Source organism: Lichenostomus cassidix, chromosome 8, assembly GCF_008360975.1.
Source record: "Lichenostomus cassidix isolate B80296 chromosome 8, HeHo_3.0, whole genome shotgun sequence".
Lineage (NCBI taxonomy): Eukaryota > Metazoa > Chordata > Aves > Passeriformes > Meliphagidae > Lichenostomus > Lichenostomus cassidix.
In genome coordinates, this window is record NC_139489.1 from 15,855,588 (window position 1) to 15,881,060 (window position 25,473).

General features: G+C 37.2%; 1 protein-coding gene across 3 annotated transcripts in view; it reads left to right on the top strand.

Moving 5' to 3' along the window:
- The window catches only part of BRDT (bromodomain testis associated), a 49,833-nt gene extending 24,895 nt beyond the window's left edge, over positions 1-24,938 (top strand). For all 3 annotated transcript variants that reach the window (XM_085068052.1, XM_085068053.1, XM_085068054.1), the window contains 19 exons: positions 2,726-2,966; positions 5,096-5,233; positions 5,968-6,097; positions 6,902-7,074; positions 8,171-8,533; positions 9,514-9,642; positions 9,813-10,001; positions 11,356-11,543; positions 11,620-11,909; positions 11,991-12,104; positions 13,649-13,771; positions 14,655-14,722; positions 15,936-16,098; positions 16,838-16,950; positions 18,196-18,337; positions 20,066-20,139; positions 21,393-21,592; positions 22,914-23,073; positions 23,785-24,938. In XM_085068052.1, coding sequence (XP_084924178.1) covers positions 2,775-2,966; positions 5,096-5,233; positions 5,968-6,097; positions 6,902-7,074; positions 8,171-8,533; positions 9,514-9,642; positions 9,813-10,001; positions 11,356-11,543; positions 11,620-11,909; positions 11,991-12,104; positions 13,649-13,771; positions 14,655-14,722; positions 15,936-16,098; positions 16,838-16,950; positions 18,196-18,337; positions 20,066-20,139; positions 21,393-21,592; positions 22,914-23,073; positions 23,785-23,853 — 3,018 coding nt within the window. In that variant the 5' untranslated portion in view covers positions 2,726-2,774 and the 3' untranslated portion in view covers positions 23,854-24,938. The remainder of the gene's footprint in view (positions 1-2,725; positions 2,967-5,095; positions 5,234-5,967; positions 6,098-6,901; positions 7,075-8,170; positions 8,534-9,513; positions 9,643-9,812; positions 10,002-11,355; positions 11,544-11,619; positions 11,910-11,990; positions 12,105-13,648; positions 13,772-14,654; positions 14,723-15,935; positions 16,099-16,837; positions 16,951-18,195; positions 18,338-20,065; positions 20,140-21,392; positions 21,593-22,913; positions 23,074-23,784) is intronic.
- The last annotated feature ends 535 nt before the right edge of the window (positions 24,939-25,473 follow it).

Below are 25,473 nucleotides of genomic sequence, written 5' to 3' on the forward strand. Positions count from 1 at the left end.
AGCGTAAATTAAGGTTTTAAAAGCTAAGCATCTAGCCCTAAGACATTATTTTGTACACAAAACTTCAGTCTCTTGGTTTCCTTGGCACTCCTGATGCCAAGTTTGAGGTTTTTTCCTAGACCCAACTGTACTATTTACAAAATGTTCAACAAATTAGGCATTATATTATGTTTTTATTTACGTATTACATGTTGTTATTTATCTACTTGTTACTATAAGATTTTTTTTTTTGTTAAGTTGAAAATGTACTCTTTTGCTTCCTGTCTTCAACTTCTAGCCTCAGAGCTTCGGATGGGGAAGGTGAACAGCTTGTGCCTGATATTATCTAGTGTGGGTTTTTTGGCAGAAAGAAGCAGGAAAAAATGATAATGTGTCCTAATAGTTGAAAATAGTGTATGATGGACTTGGCTGGGTTGTGAGGTACTTAAAACTACCTCCGAACTTTTCTTCTAATGCTGGCCAGTTATAGGAAAGGCAGATCACATATGTGTCTGGATTTTTCCCTTCTAAGATAGATACTTTGGTGAAAAGATTAGCATTTAGCTAATGATGTGGGGTGGTGCAAATACTATTCACTCCGTAATACTTATGGAGCTTAACTTTAGCTTTTCTCTTTTTTTTTTGTTTGTTTTAATTTCCTTTTTGAGTTTTTCCTGGTGCAAGAAGTGTCATTCAGTAGGAGAAATGTTTTCAGTGCAGCTACTCTTGGGACTGGATGAAGCTATCTGTTGTTTGGGGATGGGAGTGCATGTTCTTTGAAGTATGAAACATATTGGGGTGGAGAGAATGGAGGATTACTACCTAGTTGTTTGTGAGTGTTGTTACAAAATCTTTGTATGTCTGTAGTGCTGGAAAGAATGAGGAAATTGCAGTTTCTGCAGCTGTTATTCCCTTCATCCTCATGCTCTCCTCCTTGCTTTCCTCCCCCACAAGACAACTCAATAGCTGAAATTTACTTGGCCTGCCTAGTCTAAGTTCAGCATAAAACTTCCTTGTTTTTTAAATTCTGGTCCTTTCTTGTTTCAGATGCTACCACCTGTTTGTGTGTCTCCATCTGAATAAAAGAAAGACAGAGCCTGGAGATTGTGCACTTAGCAATAAAAAGTACATTTGCATTCATTCCTCATGTCAGGCAGGTGTTATTTTCCAATGTGCATGAACTCCAAATGTGTGCAACAAAATCTAGAAAACAACGGATGTTGCTTGCACAGGGGGAGAACAACATGGATGCTTAACTGTGGTACAGCATCAACAGCAGGTGTCTGGTGAGCTTGCCCCTGCCTTGTGCCAGGATTCAGGGAGGGCTCTGCACTGACCAGAAGGACAATGCCAGTACTCCAGGTGGCTCCTCTGGAGCCTCTTATGAACATCTCCAATGGAAAGTACCAAATGAGCAGTCAAAGAGTGCAGATTAGTATGATAGCAGCCTTTCCCTAAGAGAAAATAAATTGGTGCAAGATTTACAAACACAAAAATGCAACACATTTTGTGCTATATTGTTAGTGCCTCAGCACCTGAGACCAACCAGTTTATCACTGTTAACTTCTGTGTAAGGAGGTGGCTGGGACTTGAATATTTTAGGGAGAGGTATTGTGAGTTACAGTGCTTGTAAGTCCCTCTAGGAGGAAAGAAAAACAGTTTGGGAATTAATTTCTGAATTAAAGAAAGAGTCCAACTTCCATACTGCAATGCACTGCAGTACCTACCACTGTGCTGCCTAGCTTGGCAAATGCAATACTGTGAAAAATAACAATAGTTTTGATACACACTTTATTGTGGACCTCAAAACAATCTGGTCTTATACTCAATTTATCACTGATGTAATGTCTTATGTAGCTGGCTGGTAGTCCAGAACTGTTCCTGGTATTAACAACTCAGGTTTGATGTTTTCTGTATTTAAGAAAGCTTTTACCTTGATGGCAGCACTGTTCAATGAAACACATCTGTGTTCTATAAACGACTATACTGAACTCAGCCGTGAGGCCAGGTGTGACAAAGGTGTGTAGTGATAGGGCAAGGGAGAATGGCTTTAAACTGAAAAGAGGGCAAGTTTCAATTGGATATTAGGAGGAAATTTTTTACTGCGAGTCTGTTGAGACACTGGAACAGGTTGCCCAGAGGAGCTGTGGATTCCCCATCCCTTGCAGGCTCAAGGCCAGGTAGGATGGGGCTTGGAGCAACCTGGTCTAGTAGAAGGTGTCCCTGCCCATGGCAGAGGCATTGGATTAGATGACATGTCTATAAAATCCCTACCCAACCCAAACCATTCCCTACACACGAGGAGAAACTGGAGCACCTCTTTAGTTTCATGAGCTCACAAGAGGTATGCTTTTGAATGCTAAAATAAACAAATGAAAATATAAGGTGTGTGATAAGCAATACCTGATGGGATGCTGCAGTTGTAAGAGTGGGCCACAGGTACTGCTCTAGTAGTGTGCAGGTAACAGCAGCTATCTACCTTATTATGACCTTTTTTGCACCTTATGAAATACTTCATTCTGTTATGAAAAGCAGGCTATCAGACTTTTTTAGGAGAAAGCTAGGATCTATTCCTAGACTCTAAGGCTTTAGCATATCCAAATATGCACTTTAAAACAAATGTCTTGCTTAAAACATGAAGGTATGCTTGTAGTTACAGTATTGACGTCCTACAAACAGAAGTGAACATGTAAACAGCGTTACATCTAGAGACCTTCACTGAATACTTCTGTTTTGTTCCCTTCAGGTTAAATGTGTAATGATCTTTGAACAAGTGGATATACAAACTTGCAAAGATGTCTGTTCAAAGCCAACACAGTGCCATTATTATCAATCCTCCTCCACCAGAATACATAAATAACAAAAGAAGTGGATGTCAAACAAACCAACTTCAGTACTTACAGAGGGTGGTCATGAGAGCCATGTGGAGGCACCACTTTTCCTGGCCATTTCACCAACCTGTAGATGCAGCAGCACTGAATCTTCCTGTAAGAACTATTTTGGAATTGGAGTATTACTATGTAATTTATTTACAGGACGTGCGAATTAATGTTAAATAGCTTTTTTCTGATGCAACAGATCATGGAAGACTATTTTTGCTATTGAACTGCTGTTATTAATCCAGGTCTGCAAGTAAACTCTTTTCTTCCTAGAGAAATGCTGCATTTTTGCTCATTTGTTTTCTGATCTGAGACTAGTAAATCAGTATTTTTAAGGAATATTAATAATGATTAAACAGGCCTGTTAGAGTTTCTGTATGTTGGAGTTCTGTCTTGTCTTTTGGTTTAGACATATTTACACTGTATATGATAAGTATTTTATTTTGCCTTTTTAGTTTATTTTTAATACTTGGCAGCCTTAACGTCACCTACTTTGATGGAAAAGCAGATCTGATTGACCCTGAAGTAAATAGGCAAATCTGAATCCATTTTTTTTCAGAGAAGTCATTACAACTGCAGTATTTGTTAATTTCAAATCATTTTGCTCTGAAGTTTCTAGAGGAAATATATGTCCCTGCAAAAATTGGGACATAAAAAATATATGGTTCTCATCATACCATAGTGGAAGAACATCCTTCCATGAAACAGAAGATAAAATGCTTAAATTCTTTTTCTGTACTGCTGTGTGCATTTTATTTATGTTACAACTTAATTGTAACAAAGTGTGTGACTACAATGCCTTGTGACACGTAATTTTAATTCAGGTATTTTTAGATTCCAGTTTTGGATGTTCTTCAGTCAAATGAAAACATAGGTTATTGGCACAACGGTATTTTAACTTACTTGGAAGATACTGCTCTTGGTAGATAAGTAGAAAGGTGTTAAATAAAACCATGACACATTTCCTTTGATTTGCTTTTTTTCCCCTCCACTATCTTAAGTATTGATATTTAGTTCTCTCAGATTTTCTAGACTAATTCCACAGACTCACTAGTTCTGTTTTATATCAGACAAAAGCATTTATCTGTGGCTGTTTCTTGTGACAAACTCATTTGGTCAGTTTGTACAAAAGCACAGTCAATGTGACTATCTTTTTGTGTCTTTTCTTACCCTTTTTACTTCTTGGAGGTAGCTGTCAGTTAAGGTTAATATTAAGTGGCATTCCATCAGAGTTGTGGCAACATTTGCAGCTGGCTTCAGGCCAGTTCTGCCTCTCCAGATTTCTAAGGCAGCCTCTTGACTTATAAGAGTATGTGTTAGTTCAGCCATTGCACAGTAACAAGCAAATGTCTGGCTCCATGGCAAGGACAAAAAAAGTACTTGCCTCCTTTTCATTTCTCCTCCAAATGTTAGAAGATGCAGAATGGACAATACTTAAATATTAATTGCATTTTTGGTTTGGTACATTAAATAGCCTACACTCTCATGTATTTAACTTTTCTATTTCACCAACACAGATTCTTAGAATAGCTTTAGAACACTCTAGAGGTAGTAGTACAACTTTGTGTGATTACAATGCTATGTGAACTAAGGGGGGGATATTTCCATTCCAATTTCTTAAATGCACCATTAGGGAAACATCCTCATGGTCTCACTCACAAGATTTAAGCCATGCTACTAAAATAATCACAATAGCTCCCATTCCAGCTGCCTTTCAGTCCTTTTGTCACATCTTCACTAGACCAACCCTAAGAGGAGAGCCAATATAGCCAAGGATAAAGTATTTGGACAGTAATTGTAAAAACTTGGCAGTTTCTTTTTGTTAGTGACTGAGATTTTGTTGAAGTTTGCCTTTGGCTTCTTTTTCCTCTGTTCTGTAAACTGGAGTGCTACTTTGTGTAAATGGCTTTGAGATAACAAATGAGAAGTGCATATACTTGTCATAAGTACTACTACCAGTGCAGCTCTGGAGCCTATTGAATGAATTTTTTTGGGGGCTTTGAATGGTATATGTTACATGGAAGAACAAGGAGGAAATGTAAGGTGAAGAGTTCCTGAACACTTCGTTTTTTGGTACCTGTGACTATAGGGGAAGGTTTTCCTTTAAATAAAATATTGCTTCTAACATAATGCAATTCTTCTCTCTTGAAATTTAATTTTCCTAACTAAATGTGTAAAAATCTTTGTGTCCTAATATTAAGATATCTGTTTGGTGACTTATTCGTTCAATACCACAGGATTATTACACCATAATAAAGAAACCTATGGATTTAGGCACCATAAAAAAGCGTCTGGAACACAATTACTACACTAAAGCTGCAGAATGCATTGAAGACTTTAAAACTATGTTCTGGAACTGCTACATGTATAACAAGGTAGGTGAAACACCAACTCTTACCAGTAACTGATCCTATTGAATGATGCAAACAAGTCTAAAACAAGCACATGATTATTAGAGCATGCAGGAAGTTAGTCAACATTTTCTTTTTTTTTTTTTTAACTATTTTCTCTGAAATGTGGGGATGCTTTTTTGCTAGGATTGACTGAGGACCCATAAGTAAAGTCTAGTGTGCTGCTCCAACAACTGAGTGCATAATCTTTTCTGCACAAGGACACTGTATCCACAATCTCTGGGACTTAGCTGCAGAGCTCATGAGCAAGCACTTTGTAACTGCTGTACAAGTTTAAGGCTAGCAACCCTGAGCCATGCTCTGTTCCTTCAACAAGTTTAACCTAATGAAGTGTGAGCATCTCCCTGTGCTTGGATATTTGTTGGCTGTGTCTTAGTATCTTTGAGCTCCAATGGCTTTTTCAGAACACAGGAGTAAATAAGGGAGTTGCAGATCTGCCCCCTTTGGCCTTTGCTGTAGAAGTATGCAGATGTAAAGGAGACTTTTTTTAATGGGACAGTGGGAGAAAGAGTATTTCAATGGTAATTTACTTTAAAGTGAGTTGCAGGGGCAGGGATGGCACTGATTTCTGGACACTTCTGGTACTGGTGGCTTTTTTCAATTTGTTGGGACAGGATTCTTTAGTCTGGTTGTTATACGAGATAGCTCCCATTACTGTAGCCTCTCCTTTACTGGATGTTACTGACCGTATTTTACAGCCAGGTGATGACATTGTGTTTATGGCCGAAGAACTAGAAAAAGTATTTATGCAAAAAATAGGCCATATGCCACCAGAAGAAAAACCAGTGAGTCTCAATAAAGGAAAGAGAAAAGGAAAGAAGACAGCAGGTAAGGCCTGTACTATATGCTGAATTCGTAATATAATACGCAAGCAAAACTGGAAACAGGGAATCTTCTCTGTCACAACTCAACCCTGGAACAGTTTGGGTGTTCTCTTGTTTTTCCAGAACAACTGGACAATATACTGCTATAAGGTTTTAGAAGATTTTTTTTTTAATTAGAAGTTTTTGGGGTTTTTTTTAGAAAAGGGAACAGACTTCCTATCCAGAGACTGTCATGCTGCTCAGCATTGTATTATATAAACTAATAGGTGTGAACATCTGTGATGGAACTAAACAGAGTAACAGCTGAAAAAGACATGAGTAATCTAACCAGTCAAACCAAATACAGGAAAACATTGGTCTAAACTGTTCTCTGGTCTCAGTGGTAGAAATCTGTAATATTGCCAAGCAATACATGCAGGTATTAACTATGCTTAGGAAACATGAACATGATGCATGTTTGCACCCTTTGCTGCTTGGTCTTTGTGTTTGTAGAAAACAACATGAGTTTTTTATAATGCATAGGGTGTAGTATGATGCCTCTTTAATCTTTGGTCTGAAGTTAATCCACACTTTCTTGAAGCCAAATAATGTGTAACTTGGCATGATATTCTAGCTGAAGTACTAATGGTGATGAGTAGAGGAGGATATCAATAGTGCTCTAAGTAACAAATGTTCTTGTTTGTATTAGTTTATGCTATTGGTGTATAGAAGAACGGTTATGTTGACAACTGGTCAATTTGACCATGAAAGAAATTAATTGCAACATTTAAGACTTAACTTTTAAAATTTCCTGTATTAAAATAACCAGAAATACAGCAGCCCAACCCTGGGACTTCAAATGAACAAAGAACAAATGAGAAACAAGCTGAAAGCAGTGAGCAGCCTCCAGTGATGACTCAAGAGCGACAGCAGGTTACACTGGCTCAGTTGTCTGCAGCTCAGCTGACTGCTTTAATGCCAACTGCCGTCTCTATAACAAAAGTAAGTTTCCTCAAATAACTTTTAGAAAGAAAGATATTGAAATTGCTCCTTCAGGCACTGACAGCAAAACCTTAGAAGCCATGCTTATTGCTGCATCTTTTTGAAACTTCTGTTGTAATAGAAGATAGTAAGAGATCTCTATTAAATCTTCTAGGTCTCTGCCAAATAACTGGACCAGTCCTAATTCTAGAAACTAAACAGAAATTGGGATGATTGCTTGGCACATCTTTTCTTATAAATGTGGCTTTAAAATGTTGTTCTCAAAACAAAATTAACTTCAAGATTATGATTCTTGAAGTGTATTACTATATACACTTCTGCAGGCTTCACCTTGAGAATAATGGTTTTAGTACAAAAATAAAGCTTTTTCTAAGTCCTATTTAATAACTTCTCACGTTTTTGATGTAAATCAAATGCTTGATTCTCCAAAAATTAGCATGTTTGCTTAGATACTGTGTAACTAGCCTGGAAGGTGTTTGTAGCTCACAAAAGCAAATTGTTGTTTCTTCCAATCTGTATTGTATGTGAACATCTGAAAAACACTCCTGTATCGACTTAGTTTTGGTTTTGCTCTTCCAGTGAGGAATAGGCACTTTTGCCAGGCTCTCCTATAGTGTATATTTGCACTTCACTCATATAGTCTGAACACCAATGACAAAGCACACATTATATGGCTTCCAAACCAAATACTACCCCAGTTAAAGGAAAACAGAGATAAACCTTGTACATAAGGCCCTCAACCAGGTCTAAAATGAATTACAGTAGTTTTTCTCCTTCCAGTGGCTGTCAACTTGCAGGTAATTTCATAAGCTGCCAGCTTCCTGGAATCTTCAGAAATGGCTAAAATCTGACCACAGCCTGACCTGCAGTACATCTCCTTCTTTCCTTTACATCTAAGATTGAGCTTGGCGTGCTGATCTTTTAATACCTTGTAGATTTTTACTCTAAGCTTGTGGAATTGCTGCATCCTGCTCTTACTTCAAAGACTTAAAAGTTTGGACACTTTTTTGGACTACACACACATACAAAAGAATAATCTAAAACTGACCATTCTCTTACTGTTCTGGACACCTGTAATATTTTTTTCTTTTCCTAGGCAAAAAAAGGTGTGAAAAGGAAGGCTGACACTACAACTCCTACTACTTCACTAGTCACAGCAAGTGGTGAATCTTCTGCAATGTTTAACGAAAGAAAAGCCATTAAAGCATGCAGAGGTGAAAATGAATGTACGGTAACAAATAAGCTTCTGAAGAGATCCTTTTCAGATTCTCAACAGCCACCTGGAATTAGTAAAAAGATTCAGTTGTCAGAACAACTGAAACATTGTAATGCAATTCTTAAAGAAATGTTTTCAAAGAAACATGCAGCATATGCCTGGCCTTTCTTAGATGCAGCATCTTTCTCCAGTGGTGAGAGCCAAGCCACTGCCAAATGTCCTACAGATCTAGGAACAATTAAAGTAAGTATGTTTCTGGGGAAATTAGACTATTTGTGTAATTACAAGGTTTTAAATATGTTAGCTGAAAAGGTGTCATAAAAGCTGCTTCTCCTTTGAAAGACATAACAGACCAAGAAACCAGATACATTTATCTCTCAGACTTAGCGAAGATGACTGAAGAAAGTCTAAGTTTTGTTGTGGCTAATCTACTTAACTGCTGAACAAGCTAATACTAGTAAGTGAGGGAATTATGAAGCCTTTCCAAGCCGGCTGCATGTAAAATATCTCTGTCTGTACACACAGTGCTGTTGTTAATGTCCTAAAAAACAAAATGCAATTCTGTCAACTTCTGCTTTTCCTTTAATCTCAATATTCTTGGTGAAGTGGCCTACACCTTCCACACAGGATGTTAACACGACACATTTCACCTTTTTAGTGGAAAGCAACCGTTCTAGATGGAAATATGTGGACAGTGCTTTGTGAACACTGAGAGAATTTGTATGGGGTTAAGGTATTTAGCCCAGTTAAGCTCCACTTTTTTTGGGAATGTTCAATTTTAATAGTTTACTGAATTATCTTGAAAGCTGACTTGAACAACACAAAGGTTATTTCCCAATTTCTATCCATTAGTTTGACTCCAGCTATTTTGGAACAAGCTTTGTGTAAATACCTTGCTTAGAATCAAAAACATGTACTGAGTACAGAACCAAATAAAACCACCCAAACATTGTCATCTTGACCAAGTGCTAAAACTAGTACTACGGAGTCCTTCCAGAAATTACAATGAAATCTATTTAAAAGAGGAAAAAATGAAGTCTTACTTTGTTAGAGAGACAATGTTGAAATGAGAGCAGGTATTTCCATAATGTTTTTTATAATATTTACTGTCTTGATACAAGCTGAACCTGAATATATATGTTAAAATTCTTGTTCCTCTTTTTTTTCTGATAGTTCATGGTGATGCTCTCTACTAAATGTGCTATAATTTTCTTTTCCTCTAGAAGAAAATGGATAACTTTGAATATAGTGATATACAAGAATTTGCTACAGATGTTAGATTAATGTTCATGAGCTGCTACAAACATAATTCTCCAGATCATGAAATAGTTGCTATGGCAAGAAAACTTCAGGTGAGTTACATTTTAAGTTAGACTTGAAAAATATTAGATCTTCTCATGCCCTAATGTAGAATCTACTAATGTTACTGAACTATTGTGTTGCTGTGTATTTCTACAAGTAGTAGCTTCATAATGCTTTTAGAAATCTGAAAAATATGCTCTTCCCAAACCTAACTCTTCAGGATGTTTTTGAAATGCACTTTGCTAAAATCCCTGATGAACCTGTTGCAAGTGATCATCAGCTACAGCCTGTGAGAGAAATGACAGAAGTTTATTCCAGTGAAAGTAGTAATGATAACTCTTCAGAAGAAAAATCATCTGAAGACTCTGAAGACGAGAGAAAAGTACACCTCAAAAAGCTTCAGGAGCAAGTAAGCATTAGTACTCAATGTGTTTGACTTAAGATCTCTCTGACAATGTCACTTTCTATGGCCTATTCCAGGGCTTAGCAACAAAAATCAGTTTTTAAAACATTCTAGTCACTTGTATTTCTAATACAGAAATTCATTCCTGTTTGGAAGCACTGCCAAATGTTAAGCAAGTAGTGCCTCAATAAATACAAAGTGGTTTTAGTGAATGACTGTTCTACTACTCTTGCCTACCACTTCTTCAGAGGACTCTCAAACTTCTTAAAAAATAAACCTATGTTCTTGTGATATGAGTCTCCAGACACTCCACATGTATTTTAGGGGCATATTCTTCCAACAGGGTCATTTCTTTCATGAGGCTGAAAATCACTGTTCTTACCCTCAGTCTCTTTTGAGCCACACAAAAGCAAGTCCTCAAATTCTACTTCAGAAAGCTCAGTACTAGAGAGAAGGAATCTCATGCTAACAAGTGAGGCAAAGCCATGCTTCATATTAAGAGTGGGATGCGCCTTGCTTCTGCTTGAATGTAATTTTTCAATGCATTGCTGCTGTTTTTATAAACTCTAGAGAAAATTAGCATTTGTTCTGCTAATTAAATGAGGGCACAACTTTCAGTCCTTGTCAGATTAGCATCACCAATACATGAACGTAGGCAGGACAAATTCAAGTGTTCAAGCCAGCCTTTGGAGTAGTGAGGTATTGGAGTCTGATTTCTTATCTCCTCATCTGACCACCTTCCACTTCCTCAGGTTTAAACAAAGTTGTGTTAAGCTCTTCTCCTAAATCCTTAGTACGTCCCAACTAGCCATTTTATATTACAAAATAAGATGCATGAGCCCAGTTCCACTTGCCTAATTCAGCAGTGCTGTAGAAATATAACCTAATAAGACACTTATGTGTATCCCCTAATGCTTAAAATTAAAGAGGCTGCTGGCTCTACAGTGATTTTCTTTTTTTTTTTTTTCCTTTTTTTTTGGTGGGGTTTTTTTGTGTTTTTTTGTTTGGTTGGGTTTTGGTGGCATTTTGGTTTTTGTGGTTTTGTTTTTGTTGTTGGGTTTTTTTGTAGGTTTGGTTTTGGTTTTTTTTTGGGCGGGGTATTCTTGACAGAATGCTTGAAGACACATGCTGTTAGAAATGCCTGCAAAAAATAAACAGACCTACACTAGATGTGTAATCTGTGACTAAGCTACAATACAGTAAAATGTTTGGAAAATAAATCTCATTTGGAAAGCAAACATCCTATTAATATCCACTCAGCTGCCACAAATTTCCTGTCATATTTAGGACCAGTTTGTTCCTCCTACATTGCCCAAGCGTATCAGCATTTTGGAGGTTTTTTTTGTTTTGTTTTTGATAGCTTAAAGTTCTTCACCAGCAGCTGTGGGTTTTGACCAAAGCATGCTTATCTAGACCGGGAAAGAAAAAAGGGAAGGCTAAAAGCGAGAAAAGAAAGAACAAGGAAAAATCTGAAATAAAAAGCTTGATTCAAAAGAAGAAAAATCTGAAATATGTGAAGAAATCTAAGAAAAAGCTGTCTTTAAGCATGTAAGTGTGGGGAACTTGTGTGGGTGTCAAATTATTTTAAACTGCTGTTACTGCAGTATACTTTTTTTTCCTGCAGTCAGTCAAAGAAAACCATGAAGCAGGTCTTGTTGGCACATAAGTCAGAAGATGAAGATGGTGCCAAACCTATGAATTATGATGAAAAACGACAGTTGAGTTTGGACATAAATAAACTCCCTGGAGATAAGCTTGGGAAAGTAGTCCACATAATACAGTCAAGAGAACCTGCACTGAGGAACTCTAACCCTGATGAGATAGAAATAGACTTTGAAACTTTAAATGCTTCAACACTCAGAGAACTAGAGAAATATGTAGCAACCTGTTTGAGGAAGAAACAAAGAAAGCAAGGTATGTGGCATAAATGATATAAAACGCCCACTAGATTTGCTTTCTGGTTTGCTTTCCTTTTAACTTCTGTTCCACATGCAGCTAAAAAACCAACCAAGTCAAAAGAAGAACTTAATTCTGAGAGGAAACAAGAGCTAGAGAAGAGACTACTGGAGGTCAATGGTCAACTAAACCCAAAGAAGGAGACCTTCAACAGTAATGTGGCTCTTACTTTTACTCATTTGCAATGGCAATAGCTTAAAGTAGGCTTCCCTTGGGCTTCAGTCCTGTTAGGCAGCTGGGGACTTACTCCTCAGAACAGCTGGTGCCTTAAGCTTCCCACTGCTAATCTTAAGATTCTTTCTATGTTGAGTGAGTTGGAGTCACAGCAGCAAATTTGGTCAGTTACTTGTCCTGTCTAAAGCAGCTTCCTTATTCCTGCACCTAATACTTTATTGCAGGTAAAGATGGTAACAGCTTCAGAAATTAAGGGACACTGAACAACATCCTCACACTAATATATGAAAACATGGTGGGGAGTGTGGAGATTAACACAGTCTATTTGCTTGCAATTCACTTTCTGTGGTTTAGAAATGCAAGAATAACCAATTCTAGAATAACCAATTCTAACCCTTATTAGATGGCAGTGTCACTAATGCTGTCATGCAACAAAACTTGTGTATCAGTGAGAGGTGTGCTATGTTATCTTAGATTTAAGGAAAAGTCCAAGGAGAATCAATTCAGTTTTTCAGGCAATAATGCATTTTGACATCACAGCCAGAAATTTAGGGCATACTTGAGCTGTACACTTACTGATAGTTCTCATCAGCGGCTGAGAATGGATCAATGCAGCTAATGCTACTATTATGGGTCAAGCTGTTCCTCATTAAAATAGTGAGAGCTGTTATTGCTTTACACTGGATATCTATTTAGCTCCTATGTAAAACCAGTTAGCTGAAAGGATAGAAGCAGCTCTGGAAGACACAGGGACATGTATATCCAGTATCAGTTCAGTCAAGTCTTCCTGTCGGGTATACATAATGTCTTGAAAATACCCAACAAAGAAAACAAAATTACAAAATATATGTGGTGAGGAAAGGGAAGAAAGTGGCTAGGAAATCTTTGCAACTGGTATCTGGCTTGTTTACAAGAGCTAAATCTGGTACTTAACAGACTTGTGCCCAGGGAAACAGGTATCCATGTAACTTCTCATTTTCAAAGCTTCCATCACAGCAAAAACTTTGAAAAAGGTTTGACTGCAAAATCATAAGCTGAGTTCAATCAACCCTGCAGATGAAAAATTGTCAGATGGTGGGGAGGTGGCAAAAGATGGCCATTTGGGAGTACACGTGGCTAGGGAAAGAAGAGCTGGCTGTAGATAAGAGCTCTGCATACAAGTTTGGCAGCAGCAACAAGCACAGAAACAGGCTCTTAATGGCAAGGAAAGTTTATGGGGGAAAATTGCTTGAATTGTGCCTTAAGACAGTATAGTTTTAATCTACTTCGGAATTGTAAAATGTGAGACTACAGCTCCTCCTTAGATATTTGGTTCATTCAGCTAGCTTGCTGCTGGTAAATCCCACTCTTTTCTAGAGGGAGACCTTTGTTTTCAAGACCATTGCTAACTGGACAGTGGAGAAGGAAGTGAAATAAGATGAACTCTTACATGGGAGAATAGGCCTAACAAGGTTGATCTTAGTCTTGTATGTGAAGAATGCTCTATTGCAGGTTGTTCTGAATTCTTTCTTTTTCTCCTGCAGTTGAGAACAATGCTGAGTCAAGTACTGGGCCAAGCAGACTGAGTGACAGCAGCAGCTCCTCAGATTCTGGCAGCAGCACTAGCAGTGATTCTAGCTCCTCAGACAGCAGTGACTCTGAATCAGGTTAGAAGGCTTACTTTTGTGTTTAAGCAAAATATCTTCTCTCTGCTAGCATCTACTGTTTCACATGCTTACCAAGGATTTTAGTTAACTTCGGTTTGGTTTCCTCCATTTTGAAGGCTCAATTGCAATGCTATTAATGCCTTAATACTGAGATTCAAGGTAAAACAAAACCTAAGAATAAAACAACCAAACCCCACTACATCCATTCAACTTACTAGTGAAAATCTTTAGGGACCAAAATAAGCTAGCAAAAGGTCTGTGTATCTACTGTGGACTCTTGACTATTGGGCTATAGCTTACTCTTGTAGCTTTGATTCCCTTCTGAAAGCGTGATTCACTTTATTTTTATCTTCTGGCCTGCAGCATGCAGGGTGAGCTGAGCAGCAAAAGTGCCTACAGCATTAACTGTAGAGCCAAAATCCACCCTGGTGCTTAAGCTGTTTCAAGCTTGTTTAAAGGATATTACAGTGCTACAGCATCAGAATGCTGAACGACGTTTCTCTGCACACAGAACTCCATTTAGTTTTCTAGGACAGAATAGATCTGCCAAACTGGAGGTCCACAGTGTAGATCTCCATGTGAGGTACGAGGTGAGATGAATGTTCAACCCTCTGCAGTGTGGGGAAGTAAACACAGTAAATCAGTGGCAGTGAAGACCCTGATCCTGCAGGAGTCTTTGTGGTCTCTTTTTATATCTGGGAGAAGTTCTCTAAACACATCAAGCTCAAGTCCAAGTATTCAAGAATGTTCCTTTCTCTGTGAGGTTTGACACCAGGTACAACTGCAACTCGCACCTTGTATGTGTGAATAATGAAACATATGTGAATGACTGACTTGGTTTTTTTCCATCTCCCTCTTTCTGCCCACCTCACACTATTTACAGTTACAGAAACCTGTCCAAAACAGACTGGAGCCAGGCAGAATTGTCCAGCTTCTATGGAAAAGTCTAAGGTAATCCTGGCTGGAATGGACATAGTATTTTTGCCCTAAAAAAATAAAAATGTTATTACAAGTTTATTTCAAGTTATTTTTAAACATAACATGGTACTAGAAATGATGCAACTTTATCAGGAAATAATGAATCTGGCTTGAATGCTATTTGTTATGTAGGACTGATTGATAAGATGTCACATGAGCTGTTTGTTTAAAGTGGCTTATGCATCTATATAGGAACAGATGTACTGGGAGAACTTCTAAGGCTTTTAGCCTTCATAATCATTATGGTGATCATGAGTTTGATGAAGAGCAGAATGTTCCACACACCCTACCCACCCCCAAAAAAGGCAAATACTCTCCAAATTGATCTGAGTATAGAATTGACCTAACAGACAGTGCAAGCCCCACTTAAATGTTTTTTAATCTATAATTAACCTCATTTCTACACCTGAAAATAAATGTATTGTACAATATACCACTTATTTTCAGATTGCTTTAATATCACTTATTGCTATGGTATTATTAGAACCAATGGCAGTTTTATCTAGAAATAATTCTTAATGCTTTTTAGATTTAATTTCTCTGTTCCTGTATTATATAGTGGGTGTTATTTCTTGTCAAGGTCAGCTGCCTTTAACAATTTCCCTTGAAGCTACCAGAGACAGAGACCTTGAATTTCAAAGCAAAATCACAGCAAAACCCTCATTCTTCTTGCAATAGATTTTCCTTTCCTTCAAGTACAGGAAACTAGGCTGCAAATTTGTTATTCAGCTGCTTCTTCTGCATCTTCATAAGCCAAGACTCAGGGAAGGAATTATGCAACACCCTTTTTTTGCTTAAGAACTGCAGCCTCTGCAGTGACAGAATGACAGCGATAAACTTGAGAACAGGATCTACGAAATGAGCTTTAGCTTGGTCAGTTGTATCAGCCCCTTATTGACCTTCTGAGTAATAACAAACATCATACTTGAAATCCTCACATTACATTTTGTTCTCAGGGGTTTTCTGTACCTGTCAGACCAAGACAGTGAGTCCACTTTACCTCGTGGCTTTTTGTCATCTAAACTCTTAGAAAATGATGGATTTAGTGTCACAATACAAGGAGTACTGAATCTGATAAACAGTGGAAATGGGTAGTGGTGGGAAAAGAGGATCAAATAGCTATTTAAAAAATTAGGCTGTATTAACTACTGCAACCTCTTTATAGAGAATACCACTTTGTTTACAGAAGACATCCTGCAATGCTGTTCTGCAAGCACAGCCCTCCTCTCTTACTAGTAGCTTGCAAAGTCAGGGATCATCTGAACTGCAGCAGCAACCACCCAATGTCCAGCAAGGGCTTCCATGTAGATCACTTAATCCATCAGAACAAAACACTCATACTCTCTCAGGTAAAACCTTTATGATTATATTTGATTGCTGAGGAAAGAAGGGGTGTCAGGATGCTTGTATTGCCCAAAAAGCTTATCTTGGAGTTTTGGAGGTTATCAGGTAAATAACTGAAAAAGTTCTTGCAGGGTATGGATTACAAAGAGCACGATGTAAATTAAAACATGGCAGCACTGATTATTGCCTAGGGATTTCGGATTCCTGGGGCACTTGTGATGGGGCAGAGTAGTATTAAAAACAGGAGGTGTTCATGCTTCCTTCCAATGAGATGGGAAAGGATACTTTAATGAACTTGGAGTTACAGGAAGTGCTGAACACATAAAGGCAGGAATTAGATGCTTAAACCCATCCCCACTACCCAAGTTCATGTTTGAAATGCCTATTAACTGAATGTAAGGCTTGGTGACATAGATCCTCTGAGTTGATTGTTGCTGTCTAGACACATCAAATACATGAAGTTGCTTAGGAAGTTGATCCAAGGAGTTATTCATTTCCCTCCCTCATTTCAGAAAGTCTAATGTCAGGCACTTGTAAGATTTTGGTAGAAGACAGCATGAACTGGTAGCTGATTAACTGAGAAATCAATTAAAAACTAATTAAAAGTAACTCTCTTAAATCATATGGCTAGAATACATATCTTCATACTGAGTTACTCCACAGATCTAAATGGTGACCTAATTTTGAGATGTAGAACTGCATTTCACATGATAGGGGAAAAACCATACACTACTTCTTTCTCAGGTATAATCTCAGCCATACCTGCTCTGCATGATGCTCCAGACCAGCAAACTCCTCAGAGTACTCCAAAGACAAATCAGTCTTCTGTCACCCACTCTAGAAATGCTCTTCCAGAGGTAAATATGTGTTTCTCTCCAATGAATTAGTTTCAAACATCATCTTTAAAGCATGTTCTTACCTTTAATTTGATGTGATGAAAGCCATTTAAGGTTTACAACAGAAGTTTTCTAAAACCCCAATAACAAAGTGATTCTTATCTCTTAACAGGGCAGTACTTCATTGCCTATTGGCTGCAACAGAAAAGGAAAGTTTGGCTGATCAAGTGTATAGTGTACCATAAAGCTTATTTAATGTCTTTTCAGGGCTAGAGCTTGACCTTAAGTAACCCTTGCACACTTACAGGTTAAATGTCAACCCTGTAAACCAACAGCTATCCAAAAGAGGCAGATTATAAGTGCTTTGGTTTTCTGGAAATACTAATTTCATGAGCTAAACAATACTGAGGCTCTAGGGGCTATACTGGAAAAGTGTGTTGCTTTGCATACCTTTTCCTAACGCTATGGAAGTTAGGGCTTTCAGGGTCCAGCTGAGGCTGTAAAATATTTACCCATTGTTGATTTCTGTCTTAACATCTTCTTGGAAAGTATCCTGGTTAGAAGGGCCTCTGTGGAACAAAGGAAGTTATTGATGTTACTGCAGCACGATCACTTTCAGACTATAATGTTTAATAATCTTTCTAAATGTGGTTGAAAATTTAGTTGCTTTAATCAGGCTGTAATAGCTTTCTTTTTGACAAAGGATAGAAACTACCTCTTGACTCTATGAGCACAAGAATGTGTCCTGCAAGTAAGGATGAAAAGGAGCTTATCCTTTCCCACTGCCCAAGGGAGCAGGTAGTGCAAATTATGACTCAGCTTTGTGCAGCACTGTCCTCAGTTCAAGGGATTACTACACAAAGTAATCTTGCACAGAGAAAAAATATCACTGAACTGAAGATCACAGCTACCCTTTGCCCTGATCCACAAGCTAGAGGGCAGCAACTGGCTTTAAGACAACTTTATCCTGCTGTACAATATTAAGGGTTAAAGATCTTGTATTAGTTTTTCCTGCTCTACCCACTACATCACTTGGGATTGCTGAACAGTGCATATCCTAAGTCTGGAGTCTTGATGCATAAACTTGCTTTAGTTACCATCATTTGAAAGAAATCAATTTCTTCCCTGATGTTTACAGAAGCTAGAGCTGCAGGAATTTACTGCTCTAAGTTTCTAAATCTTTAATCCTCATGCTGTATAATAAGAATCCTCATGTGCCAAACACAAGTATTATGAACATATTTTGAAGTCTAGCTTTTCTTCTAGGTATCCAACACCATTTTCCAGGTTCACAGTGCTGACTGGAGTAAACAAGCTGAGCAAAGAAGACAGCTAGACAAATCAAATAAACTTCAAAACAAGACCAGCGTGAGAAATGCTGATTCAATATCTATCAGTCAAGAACAAAGTATGTAATGTCATAATAAAAACTGTAACCACTATCAGGAGTGCAAAGTTAAAAATGTAAATGAACCTGGTTTAAAGAAATATAATGCTGAACATTTGTACTTTAATCAGTTTGCAGAATAATGGTAGGTGTACAGTTTTACCTTGCTTTTTCTTTTTGATTTGCTGCTTTAAAAAAAAAAAGTGAAATTAAATGGATGTTTGGTTTTTGTTCTGTGTTAAAATATATAAAGCAAAATACTTTTTGATTTCAGAATTTAATTTTCTGAATTTAGTACTAGGGATAAATAACCCAGTCTTCCACGAAGTCTGCGAATTGATACTTCAATCTGTTGAACTGCACTGGCCTTTAAAATGTCTTCTGAAGCTCCATGGAGCTCTTTTCCCAGGGCACTTTGTGTGTATTTTGAGTTATTATCTTTGGCTCTTGGTGACAAGGATCTGACAGTAAATCAATGTCAAAGAAACTTTCACTGTGGAATAAACTTGTAATTATTACAAGAACACTGGTCCTCCCAAAGCTGCATTCTATACTTGATACATATTTCAAACTAAAACACTGACTGAACATCCATGCTGTGAGTCTAGTATTACCAGCCATGATTGGTTTGGTTCCTCCTTTACTCTTTGCCCTCTAGACCACCTCTAGAGGGAGGGAAGAAGCTTCTGAAAGCTTGATGAAATTAAAAGGTAGAGTCTGTTCACTGATAAACTCTTTTATTTTTGCTAAGGAAGGATAATGCTAAGTAGTTGCAGTGCATTCAAGCAATTCTAAAAATGGAGATTTAATTCTCCATTATGTTCTCTACAGTTTAGAGTCTTAACACACCAAGCCATATATCTACTGCTCCCCTTTGTTTAGACTTGCAGCAGCTGGAACTGTTCCATGGCTTCAGTTTATGATTTTCACTTATAAAACTTTGAGGCTGTGAGGTCTTTCTGAAAACCCCTTTTATGGCAAACTGGCTGAGGGTTTGACACTTCAGAATTCTGGATTCAAACATTCAAAAACTTATCGTTTGCATAGTAAAAAAAAGGCGACATGTTACATGAAGTTTCTTATTAAGCATTTACTTAAATACTGAAACATCTCAAACTATAGTAGAGGATTGTTGCTGAATGAGATAAAATGTGTTTATCTATGGTTTGAAAATACTTTTTGGGCTTTTTTTCTCCTCAAATAATAAAGAAGTAACAGCACAGATTATTTGTACATCTGTAGGCTACTGGAAATGAGAGGAGGAGCCCTTGATGGCTGACCTATTTGCTTTAAAAAAAAAAGAAGTAAATAGAGTTGAGAGATTTTGCTGAAAGGGGTTTGCATGATCAATCAGGTATTCTTAACTAAAGCTGGAATCAAAAGGAAAGAGGACTGGGTGGGGAGGGGAGGAAGTGAGTAAGTGGCAAAACGCTGTGTTGCAGCTTTCTGACTAAACTTCTTGAGCACTTGCTGGGACCTCTCCTAGAGTTAACCAGGAGTTAATTTCTCATCTATAGTTGAGCTAACTCTATTTTTCCCTGCCCAAAAGTGGAGAGAAGTGGTCCAGTTCAACTTAAGCTAAAGAAATGTTTGGGAGAATTTCTGTCATTCTGAACCAAATAATATACACTGCAGTGTAAGTTTTTAACTTGATTCCTTGAATGACTAAAGTTCTATAATTTAAATTTGAGAAAAAATGGTCCATAAAATCAACATGAATGAAAAGTCTTTTTTTTATTCTTCCATCAGGCCATGGTATACCCGATGATAAATGCAATGATAAAAACATACTAGAGCCAATGTCTGAAATTCTTCCAAGAAAGGTGAGTTCAGAGGCTGAGTTTACTTACTAGGTTGAATAACTCCCTGACCTGGGATCTTCTTTAAAAATCTGTTCTTTTAGGCTTAGAATATTTAGTGTACAATAGGCCTTGGACATTGTTATAATCCATACAGATTTATCTCATTTTTAATGCTAGAACCAAACAGATTTATGGATTCTCTTCATTTCAGAAGGTAAAATATACAAGGTACATTTCATATATATATATAAAAATAATATTCCCATATTGTTAAATTAAAATACGGCTTGTTTCATCTTGTTTTAATAATTAAACAAGGAACTAGTGTTCATTGATCTAGTTCTAATATCCAAGTTATTGATGTGCTTTCCCTTGCTGATCCAGTAACAAAAATAAGACTAGTGTGGAACATAGTCTTGGTCCTATTGGAAAACCTGTTCTGAAATAAGACAAAGCATTTTTAAAGACCAAAGCTATTTATGATAGCTAAACAAAATATTTCCTAGTATACAGTAACTTATCTTAAATGAAAGGACAGAGACATTTTCCTCTCTCATTCCATTGCTAAATTCTTCTCTTATAATCAGCTATTTGAAGATGTTAAATAAAAATTACTAATAATAGCTATGGCAACATCTGGACCTAAAAAGTTTTCTATACTGTCTGTTGAACTAAAATGTTTCTAGGATTTTTCTTCAGGCACTTAGCTTTCAGAAAGCTATTAACTAACATGTTGAATTTAATTCCAATAATATCTATTTCCTTCATAAGCACATGCTTCTACTAGAAGCAGGATTTCTTATGAATGCTGGTTTTATTCTGGTCTATGCTGTGAAGAAAATGCCACAGGGGAACAGCAAAACACACAAGTGTAACAAAAAACTATTGTTATGTAAGGCTTATGTATAGAGATTGGATGGATATTCTCTGTATTAAAACCTTGTCAATGGACCTTGTGTAAACTCAACCTTGTGAATTCCTGATTTCTGCAATAAAAACTGGAGAGGTAGACTTAAATGGTAAGAATAGCTACAAATGCTACTAATTGTTGGCATATTGCTAAAGACTCTCAAAATTGATGAGAAAGCATATCAAAGTCTGCTCAGATTGCTGTATTTGCACTAATATCCTGCCAAAGAAAGGATATTTTGTTGTAGATATTTCCAAATAGACCCAGTCAAACAACATTGTGCTAATGTATGTATTCAGCAGGTAAGGGGTGTCAGTAGTTGAAGAATATTTTTTCCTCTTCTGTGTTTTTCTAATAACTTCAGGATGCAGAATTTAAGACTATAGATTCCTGGGTAAGCCTATGTAAAACGATGAAGCTTCCAGCTCCAATAAAAGCATCTGCTGAGATCTTCAAACAGTTCAGAGATGCATTATTAAGGAGGAGTGGGCAAGAACAGGAGTTAAAAAGGTCTCTGGTGCAAGCTGAGAGGGAGTTACAAAATCTTCCACAAGGAAATCAAAGGTTTGTAACCACATATGTTGTTGTTCTGGTTTTTGCTTGTATGGTACTGGGTGCCTTAGTTATCCAGGAACAAGTGTTTTGGATTAGGTAACTGACACATGTCAGGTGAAGCTGGGGAGCTGTACCACACTAAGCACAACTGCACATCCAGAATGCACAAAGCAGCCTTTTCTCTTCAAATCAGTATTATTTCAGCAGTCAGAGAAACTCCCCAGGAGTTTCTGGTTTTGTTGTTGCTGTTAGTTTGCTTCTGGTTTGGTGGGTCTCTTTTTGTTTGTTTGTTTATTTGTGGGTTTTGGGTTTTTTTTGTTTGGTTTGGTTTTTTTTTTTTTCCTTGGGATGGAGGGATGTTGTTTTTTGTTTGGGCATTAAGGTGAGGGGTTTTGGTCCCCTGGAGCAATGAATGCCTCTGATCATGACCAGAGTCCACATTGCACTCAGTATCCTATTTTCTATGCCTGTAGCCAGGAATGGCCTCATCTTATTGCTCTCCTAAGGGGACACAGGGTAATGTAGTCTTTGAGAGCATGGTGTTAACATAGCTATACAGGGGCTCCACTGTGCACCACTTCAGACAGCAGAATTCTTTGCATTGCTGTAGAAAAGCACTTTCAATAAGACCCTGCTTGTAGTACTCTTCCCTAGTTGTTTGCAGCCCCTGTTTTAGGGAGAGCCCTGAGATCTATGGTTATGTTGAGTGGGATAAGTGACTGCCTACTAATTACTGCATTGCAGTAATATTCTGGATTTTGTTTGCCACCTTTTGGAAACTCTGTTTGCAGTATTTCCCACTTTAATAGTCTTGACTTTTTTTTTTTTTTTAACTTGTCTGTTTGACCCTATGAATGATAAATCTGAGCTAAACTCTCCTGCTCCTGCCCATTGTTGTTTCTATTGGAATAAAACAATTTTTGGATTGTATTATTTTAATAATCAGAGCATTTAAGAGACTTCAGAGTATACTCCTGGTTCAGAAGTTTCAGTAGTGAAATCTACCTCAAACAGCTAATTAAAGAGGAAGAAGGTAGAAGAAAAACATCACAGGCCAAGAAAGTAACAGAAAATTAAGAATTTCAAAGCAATTGTATATAAGTTTTGTGCAGCATATTTATAATTCCTACATGCATATAAATTGCAAATGGGACTGCAGCCCAACAATTGTGTGCACCTCTTCTGAAGGGAAATTAATATGAAACTATGTGAAAGAGAGTCATAGTTTAAGTGCTAGACAGTGATTTAAATTATTTGCAGAATTCTATCAGGTTGTTATGAAAAAAAAAGAACTTTTATCCTATAGTGATTTCTTCTCCCATCTTTAAAGGGGTCATGAAAGCACAGAATTGGATGCCATGGCAGTGACAGACTGTGAGCCTGAAAAAGAAATACATGAGAGCAAACTGCCCGAAGCTCAACAACATATTCTTGATCAAGACCGTAACTTGGCTAGAAAAATGGAACAAGAACGCAGAAGGAAAGAAGCAGTAAGTGACTGACTCTTGCTACATGATTTTTTTTCCACTTTACTAGCAAATAAACAAATATTAGGTCAGGTCCTTATTTCAAAGAATGTAAATGATTGAAAAGAATAGAAGAATTAGTCCAGAAAATGCAACAGGAAACTCAAAGTATGACTTCAAATGGCATAATATGAAAAGCTGTCTTCTTGGTCCTGTTACTCCCATAAGCTTAGAATAATTGTGTGGTAAAATAAAATTTGGAAGAGGAGTCTCTGCCCTCTAAATAATTTCAAACCTTATGTCTTGCAAGCTGTCCATCCTCTTTAACATGTTCCATGTCAACAAAAGTGCTAGTCATACTGTTCTGATGTGAAATACCAACCCTGAGCCTTTTTAAAACTAACTGGTTCTATTGGTTAAAGTAATTACTGTTTTTTTAATTGCTACCCTTTTTAAATTAAATATTTTTTTTAATTCATAGTTTGGTACAATGGAATGTAAGTACTGCAGTGTGAGACCATGCTGGATTCAGATAAGTTCAACTGAAGCTTTTATCCTTCTGCTCTTTTCTGAGGGCTTCAACAACATACACACTCAAATTTGTCATAACAGAGAAGACATACATTTTCTGAGAATATGCTTTATAGTTTTTTCTTAAATTATTACATATTTGACCTGCATAGTATTCATTAATGTCTGACTGCTCTGAAAATACACTCATTTGCTTTCTTGCAGACAGCTTGGATAATTGATGTGAATCTGCAGAGAGATATTATGGCATCTTTTGAAGAATATCTTGAATGAAAGTGGTAGTTTATATAGAACTTAACTTCAAACTACTACAAATAGCACAGTTTTGTACTAGTTAGGATCTTAGATGTTAAGACAAGATAAAGATCTCTAAAATGTTTTGTATTAAAAGCTTGTTCATTAATACTTGAAGTGTCACAAGATTTTTTTTTCACTGTTTGTTTATAATAGGTAATCTAGTCTGCTACACAGTGCAATGTAGTTGTTATTTGATTACAGTTTCATCTGTGTGTATATATGGTATTAAAAAATCACTTTACTATGAGACACCTGCACAGAATCTGGGCTGTGACAAAAAGATCTCTCTAATAGTGATAATGTCTAAGGGGTGTGTAACATGATTTGTAATCATAAAAAAGGCTTCCATGAACTCTATAATTTCAGCAGTAAATTTGTACTTGCATGTCTTTTAAGGCCCAGATGTGTTTAATGTATTTTATGCTAACATAATATTTGGCTATGGGTGCAAGCATGTTTACCACATAGTTCTGGTTCTATACAGCAGGAAATTATCTAAAACAACTCATTCCAGTTTGAAAGATTTTCTGATTGATGCAAGATATTATTAATGTTGGACTTATTGTCTGAAGTAGAAACCAGAATGTAAAACCCATACATTCTTGTTGATTATATACAGCTATGGCAAATTCAGAATAGGACTAATAAAACATTGTTTAAAAAAATTAGTACCAAAACACAATGTGGATTATAGAAACATTGGGTGGAAAGCATCCCTTTGAGACAATCTTCAAATTCTGCCATTGCTGGAAAGGTATTATTTCATTCAATAGCACAAAGAGTGTGTATAACAAACGCTAAGACTGGGGTATCAACCCTTGAAACGTCTAGAGCTGTTCTGGCCTGGAGGCATGCTCAAGTGTATGCTGTTTGGGAGATTTGAGGACTTGGCTAGGACAGGGATTTGGGATGAAAGATGGGTTGTAATATAAAGTGGTGCTGTTAGACTGTCTTGTTCCACATTCACATTAAAAGTGACCTGCCTTCATTTGTAGTTTATGCATTATTAATACCTATTTGCCCCGCAATAAAATACTGCAGTTCACATCCAGGACTCTCTATGTTGCTGTCACTTGGATATACTTTCTCTCCGGATTAATGCAAGCTCAAGACCTCTTGCTTTAGAAATAGGAGGTTGACAGGAGGAAGGGCAAGAATTCCTTCTCAGCATTTCATCCATTCTATGCATCCATTCTGTATGGGCATTGCTGGTATGAACTGGTGCTTTTGTCCCTTCAAAAACTAATTCCAACATCCATGACTCTATACTGTCATAAGGGCTTTAAAGTCATGTCATTGCTGCTAACACTAAACAGATAAACCCTTTATTTGCAACCTCCAAGTCACTTGGGGAGGATAATCAGTTCCTGTCTCCAGACAGAAGGCTGAATCCAGAGGTAAGGGAAATGGCCTCCAAATGTGAGTAACAAGCCTCTATAAAAACTGTGTGTGCCCAAAGCCATGACCACACTTGAAGAAGCAGGAATACCCCTTGTACAGATGCCCACTGCAAACAACAAGCTGCTTAAATAAACTGTTAGTTACCTAACAGTTAAAAGGTGTACTAAGTTCTGTAACACCATTCCTTTAACTTTA